We start from the raw sequence: 7677 nt of genomic DNA, 5'->3' as shown, positions 1-7677 counted from the left end.
CAAACGGTTAAGGTTAGTTTAGGTGTCTCTGGCCGGTCAGTAAAGACCTCGCATAGACTGCATGTGTCCATAATATTGCCAGAATTTGTTTGACGGACAGCCTCAAAAAAGTATGGAGTATGTTAAAAAATAACTCCTCCTCTTGGCAAATACTACAATATGTCAACTCTGCCGCCCCTGTTGTTGTTGTTGTTGTTGTAGTGATAACGTTGCTCCCCGAAGGCTTTGGAGAGTGTTATCGATGTGATGGTCCTTTGCCGGATACAGATCCGGTACGCTCCGGTACCACAGCACCATTAAGGTGCTAGCCGGATCATCTCGGGAACGATTTATGTGGCCACATTAAACCGCCATCAGGCCATCCCCTCCCTCCCCAGCCCAAGATCCATGAGGAGCTTAGGGTCGCCAAAGCCTCGTCTGTTAGTGAAATAGGATTCGCCGCGGATAGGTGAGGTTGACAATTGGGTTTGGAGAAGCTATATATTGCGCTGGCAACCTGAAGCGTAGCGCTACACAGCCCCTTGAATCTGGTATTTTAGTCGCCTCTTACTACAAGCATACCTACCGCGGGTATATTCTGACCCCATAACCCGCTGGAGCCTTTACCTCGCGAGCGCAGAACACGAACACAATACGTGATCAACCGTTTCTTCCTGCAGCTGGCACTTCCTACATCTGCTGTTACTTACGAGGCCTAGCTTATAAGCATGTGATGTCAGAAGGCAGTATCCAATTGAGCCTTAAGTATCCTATTTTTAGAGAGATATGACCAGCTTTGTGAGTGTAACATCGTAGGATTTGCACATCATCTTAGAAATTTTGCAGCATCTCGCTTCTGTCTACGCCTTTGCTGCTTGATGGCTCCTGTGTAACTCCTGTCTTCTTTTGATTTCTTCCAAGTGAATTGGAACGTCTACCGTCGAGTGCCTTTGCCTTACCAACGCATCTTCATTTTCATTACCTTCTATCCCTTTATGACCTGATAGAACTTTCCCTATCTAATACAAAAAGAAAATTTAGAAAATTTTGCTTTGTTTAAAGAGATATGGCGCAATTTGGTTCTGGGTCGTTTGTGTACCGAAAAATTCAAGCCCAAATGCTTTTTGGGTATATTCGACGCCATTTCGAACGAACGCAAATCACCAATAAGTTAACTAGAGTTTTAACCCTTCCAGATCGGCCGCTTAAGCTTCAGTTAAAGTAGACTGAAAAACTGCAGAATAAGTTTAAGCGTAGTTTAACTGACAAACTGAATTGAACTTGTACTGAAGAACCGGGCCGAAGTCTTGCAATTTTCTTCTTCTATAATTTCATTTGTAACAATGCATATTGGTAATATATCTAATAACATGTACAAAAAATAGAAGTGAATAAAATTATTGTACTGGTTTCTTAATCCAAATTGCATAATTTAATCCTTTCGTTCAAACAATATTGGAAAATGTTTTCCATTTGGTGGCTGGAGCCAATTGTCTTCAGAATATTTCACACTATTATCAGTTTCAATTACATGGAAAGTATATGCATGCCGGCTCTTTTGCGATCTATTCGGTTCACTTTTATGCACCACATTACCGTGAATTATGATACAGGTTCCTGAGAGAAGACCAGCACATACGTTACTAATAAATTACAAAAATAATAAAACCTTAATGTATTAGTACCTTTAGCCACTATTAATGGTGTGTAACTTGATTGCGGATATATAGGTGGCGGTCTGTCATAAATGAGTAACTGGTTGCCTTCCTTATCTGGATTACGCATATAACGACGATGAACCCCGCTTGTATGTGATCCCTTTATCGCTTGCAAGCAACCATTTTGCAAGGTGCAGTCTTCAAGGGCGAACCAAAAGCCAATTACGGAATTCGGTTCTGTATACAAAAACCATGAGTCTTGATGCGGTATCACCTCACCTCCAATACCGGGATTCTTATAGATATACATGCTCTGGCATATAGCCGGTTTATTAAAATTCAGCTGCCAACAAATCTCTTTAACGCGATTACTGAATGTTAATTTCTTAAATATGGGATGATCAACGTGCAGCGCATGCCCAACCTTGTTAAGGGCTATCATGGGATCAACCACTAAGTCACCATTTTCACCTATGGCACCCTCTTCGAAGAAAAACCGAACTTTATCACCTGATTCGAGAAAATATGTCTCTTTGCTGTGGGCATCCTTTTGATTAACTGTACTGAAAATTTTACGATTCGCCTGCGGTGCATCCATGCAGAGGGCACGACCAGTAGTGTAAAGCTCTTCGACCTCACTCGGTGTTAGAAAATCTTCGATGACAATGTAACCATTTTGGTTAAGCTGCAAATAAATAAGTGTAATTCGTTATTTCTGCTATATGGGGCAAAAGCATGGACCATGAGAACAGCAGATGAAGCGGCTCTGGGAGTGTTCGAGAGAACAGTTCTTCGAAAGATTTATGAACCTCTACGCGTTGGCGATGGCGAGTACTGAAGAAGATTTAACGATGAGCTGTACGAATTGATGACAATTTGTGACCGGTCGCGGCTGTTAGGTGGGGCGAAGCATTGCTACAACAACAACAACAACATGAGCTGTACGAGCTATACGCAGACATCAACATACTCCAGCGAATTAAAACGCAGCGGCTACGCTGGCTAGGCCACGTTATGCGAATGAAATATGACGCTCCGGCCAAGAAATTGTTTCTATCGGAACACGCCTATGGAAGCAGAGGTAGAGGGCGGCCTCCACTCCGTTGAAAGGACCAGGTGGAAAACGATTTAAACTCCCTTGGTGTGACCAATTGGCGCCGGTTGGCAGAGAGAAGGGGCGACTGGCGCGCCTTGTTGGACGGCCATAACCGTTTAAACGGTTAAGCGCCAATTAAGTAATTCGTTATTTTACTATATTTATAATAAACACGTATAGGGACACGATTTTTCCCCCAGCGGGTTATGGGGCTTAGAATATACCCGGGGCAAGTGTGCCTGTCGTAAGAGGCGACTAAAATACCAAATTTATTGAAGGGGTTGTGTAGCGCAACCCTTTCAAATGGTTGACAGCGCAATTTATAGCTTCTCTAACCCAATTGTCAACCTACCCTACCGTGGCGAATGCTGTTTCTTTAACAGCCTAGGCTCTGGCGACGATGGCCATGGGCCTGAGGGCCTTGAAGGTTTTATGTGGTCACACTAACCAACCCGTGGCGAATCCTGTTGCTTTAGCAGACGAATCTATGGCGACCCCAAGTTCCCCAAAACCTTCGGGGAGTGGCCTTATCGCTACAACAACAACAACAACCATAGTTTTTTTTATAGATATGAGGTTTTATTATATAGATCGAAAACGGAATACTTCCGAACCAAAGTAAATACATCCTAAGTAATTTCTATATACATGGATATGTACACTAGAGGTTTACGCCGATCACTATATCGGCGGCGGCGCGCCGGCGTACGCCTTCGATCTTACTTTAAAAAGCTTGATTTTTCCATTTAAAAAAATAATATTTACGAAAGGTTTTGTTTGTATGTATTTAAGGAAATCAAGGTTTTGGCCATTTCGTAAAGATCCGGGGTTTTTGCCTTACAGTCTCGTTCAAAAAATTTCAGGAGCATCTCTTTGCGGAGACCCTATCCTGCATTCACTTACTCCAAGGAGACTTCGAACCTAACTCCGTTCTAAGGGACTGATACTGCGTGGTCTGCCGAAAAAAAATTAAGTACCAAAATGATCACACCTTTGTCTGTATGTCTCGTACAAAGCGTAGTTTCACCGAAGCAGGTATTTTGGTCTAACTCCTAATACTCGTTGATGACACCATTTCTTAAAATTATTTGTGGCCCCTTGCTGGTTACTCACAAAGGCGACTTACGGTTGCTATTAATGGTATTTTAATACTCATGGCTCTCGTGGCACAGTTTTAACGATGAGCTCCAACGCTGGCCTATTGTTGATCGCGGCAAAGCGTGCCTCTAGTTTTTTGGGCTATTTTAAGAGCTTTAAGTCCCTATGTGTGAACAGCAGTAATCCTGTCCACCAGCAGTCACTACCACGCCTCCTGGCCGTCATACCACATGCAACAGAAGCTACAAGACTACGACTTGGAACTCATACCTTCGTCGACGTCACTGTCCTAGGTGTAACTCCGAATACTTTCTAACTGATTTTTTTTGTCGCGCTATGCTGCTGAGGTGGTGGGATAGGGCTCCTGCTACCACATCGAAGATCCTGGGTTCACGCCCCGGGCAAAGCCACATCAAAATTTTAGAAAAAAGTTGTTTCAATTAGTAGAAACATTTTCTAACGGGGCCGCCGCCCTTCGGAAGTGTTTGGCTAGCACTCCGAGTGTACTTTTGCCATGAAAAGCTCTGAGTGAAAACTCATCTGCCTTGCAGATGCCGTTTTGAGCCGGCATAAAACAAGTAGTTCCCGCCCCGCGAATTTGTAAGAAAAATTAAAAGGAGCACGACGCAAATTGGCCTCAAATCTCTTCGGAGGTTATCGCGCCTTACATTTATTTATGTATGCTGCCGAGCACTACCAGCACTACTACAATTTAAAACATTAGGGAGTAACTATTTGGCCAAGGATGCTGTCCTGTTGTTGTTGTTGTAGCAGTGCTTCGCCCCATCCAATAGATGCGACCGATCACAAATTGTCATCAATGCCCTCTCACGGGAGTCCAAGGAAACTTGCTGTTTCAACAGGGGTGGACCATAATGAGAGGGGCGTTAGAGGCGTGGGTTCCCCAATACAGTTAAAGGGATGGTTGGTGTCATGTGGGCACACATCACAAGCAGGACATATGTTTTGTATGTGGGGTTGATTCTGGATAGGTAAGAGTTTAACCTGTTACAGTACCCAGATCGAAGTTGAGCTAGAGTGACGCCCGTTTCCCTAGAGAGAGTGCGTTCCTCCTCTGCTAGTTTTGGGTATTGTTCTTTGAGTACAGGATTCACCTGGCAATTCCTGGCATAGAGGTCCGACGCCTGTTTGTGGAGTTCACTGAGGACCTGCTTGTGTTTTTTAACTTCATACGGGTGTGTTCTCAGGTGCCGTATTTCCTCATAATGCTTACGGAGATGACCCTTAAACCCCTGGGTGGTGTAGGCTCATCAATCAGATGTCTGTTGGGATGTTCCCTTCCCAACAGGTTCTAGACCATCCATTGATGAGCTATGCTATAAAATAAACAACCATCCCTAGCCTTTCCAGTTTTTTCACTTCTGACACTGTCAACATCCAAATCTTCGGCCACCTTATTCACAACATACACAAAGCTAATGTTGACCATATTGGCCATCAACGTCGATGGCATTACGCTACCGTCTGTCTTACACCCAAAAATATTGGGTGTGACGTTCCATCAGGATCTACATTTTGGCGAGCATGCGACCGTAATTGTACCTTAAATCCAGAGCCGTAATAAAATCCTCAAATCTCTTGCCGCCAGCACGGTCAGCAAGTCAAAGAAACGATCATTACCACTTACAAAGCAATTGGCCTGCCAATTGCATGCTACGCGTCCCCGCAAGCATTATCAGGAAATACGGCATCTGAGAACACAGCCGTATGAAGCAAAAAAACACTAGGTCCTCAGTGATATCCACAACACAACAATCTGCAGGTGTGAATGTGAAAATAAAATGTTTTTTGATTCTCATGTAAAGTTTAAATTTATTGGTTTAGGGCCCTTGTGAATTATGATAACGATATGCATGAGCTTTACCTACCTCGTCTAATAATGTGCTATGCATTATTTGAAGTTTCCACTACTTCTTTTCTTTTTCCAGATTAAAACCCACTAGTCTTTACTTAGCTGTTTATTGTATGTAGGGTTGTGTTATGATTGTTATTGTATTTTAATTACTATTCTGAGATAGATTTTTTTAATTCATATACATTTATTTAGTTTTATCAGGCTCTTCACATTTGTTGATAATAAAAAAATATTAGTTCTTAGTTATAAATTTCGGGTCGCATTTATGATGATAGTTCCGCGATCACTTTTAAACTGCTTTACATTCAGCGTTTCGGTTTTACTACATCATTTATATTATTAAGTGTATTGAGTGGAATAACTATACGCTTTAGAACTGTCAGGGCTGCCGTTTTTACTTCAATCGGATGATTTCTCTCAGGCCTACGCAATGTTATAAATATATAAATATCAAAAAGAAATTTTCGTTAATATCAAACAGGAGAAACATGTTTTGCTTTGGTTGTTCCATGATGCAATAAACCAGACAGGTGAAGTCAATATTACAAACTTTTGTTTAAGCTTTTTCTATATTGAGTGAACAGCTCATGTTTCAACTTGGTTAAATGCCTATTAGCCAAAACTTGTTGTTTTCGAGACATGAATTTTTGAATATTAAACATTTTTTTACCCATTTATTGATGCAATGCATTACAGCATACAATAACTTTGTCAAAAATTAACCGATTCTCATGATTTTTTCTTTGAAATGTTCGCTATTACTTTTAATTTTATATAAATTTATAAACAATTGCATATAGTTAAAAAAATTATTTTCTTAGTATTTAGTAAAAATTTATGACTTTTTTTCAAAAATTAATATTTCAAAAAACGGTTATTATTTATTGTTTAAACTTTTTCTATATCGAGTCAGCAGTTTATATTTCAACTTGGGTAAATATCCATTAGCCAAAACTCGTTGTTTTCGAAATATGAATTTTTGAATATTAAACTTTTTTTTCGCCATATATTGATGCAATACAAATCAGCATACAAGGCGATCAATGCCAAATGCTTAAAATTAATTAAAATATCACATTTATTATTGAACACATTCATTTGTTATTATTTTTCAGAATTACAGTGATTTTTTTAACAGGACATGGCAAAGGCTCTTGTGACGGTATTGGAGGTTTAGTGAAATATTTTGCCATAATCTGAAAAATAATAACAAATGAATGTTTTCAATAATAAATGTGATATTTTAACTAATTTTAAGCATTTGGCATTGATCACCTTGTATGCTATGTATTGCATCAATATATCGCGAAAAAAAAGTTTAATATTCAAAAATTCATATTTCGAAAACAACGAGTTTTGGCTAATGGATATTTACCCAAGTTGAAATATAAACTGCTCACTCGATATAGAAAAAGTTTAAACAATAAATAATAACCGTTTTTTGAAATATTAATTTTTGAAAAAAAGTCATAAATTTTTACTAAATACTAAGAAAATAATTTTTTTAACTATATGCAATTGTTTATGAATTTATATAAAATTAAAAGTAATAGCGAACATTTCAAAGAAAAAATCATGAGAATCGGTTAATTTTTGACAAAGTTATTGTATGCTGTAATGCATTGCATCAATAAATGGGTAAAAAAATGTTTAATATTCAAAAATTCATATCTCGAAAACAACAAGTTTTGGCTAATAGGCATTTAACCAAGTTGAAAGATGAGCTGTTCACTCAATACAGAAAAAGTTTAAACAAAAAAAATTACCTTTTTTGAGAAATTAATTTTTGAAAAAAGTCATCAATGTTTACTAATACTAAACAAAAAACTTTTTTTTAAACTATATGCTATTGTTTATAAAGTTATATAAAAGAAAATATAATAATGAACATTTCAAAGAAAAAACATGAGAATCGGTTAATTTTTGACAAAGTTATTGACAGTTGAAAAAAATTTTTTGATATGTAGAAG

The 7677-nt window shown here is 39.0% G+C and overlaps 1 protein-coding gene across 1 annotated transcript; it reads right to left on the bottom strand.

Annotated features, from left to right (window-relative positions):
• Nucleotides 1-1266: 1266 nt before the first annotated feature.
• On the bottom strand, nucleotides 1267-6041 carry Phyhd1 (Phytanoyl-CoA dioxygenase domain containing 1). Its single transcript, XM_067763755.1, has 3 exons — nucleotides 5721-6041; nucleotides 1665-2322; nucleotides 1267-1596 (listed from the first exon to the last, which is right to left on the bottom strand). The coding sequence occupies exons 1-3, from the start codon at nucleotides 5742-5744 to the stop codon at nucleotides 1412-1414; spliced, it is 867 nt and encodes a 288-aa protein (XP_067619856.1). The 5' UTR covers nucleotides 5745-6041; the 3' UTR covers nucleotides 1267-1411.
• Between the last annotated feature and the right edge of the window lie 1636 nt (nucleotides 6042-7677).

Source organism: Eurosta solidaginis, chromosome 1, assembly GCF_040869045.1.
Source record: "Eurosta solidaginis isolate ZX-2024a chromosome 1, ASM4086904v1, whole genome shotgun sequence".
Classification (NCBI taxonomy): Eukaryota; Metazoa; Arthropoda; class Insecta; order Diptera; family Tephritidae; genus Eurosta; species Eurosta solidaginis.
Note: the sequence above shows the minus strand (reverse complement) of the source record. Positions and strands in the feature narration are given on the sequence as shown.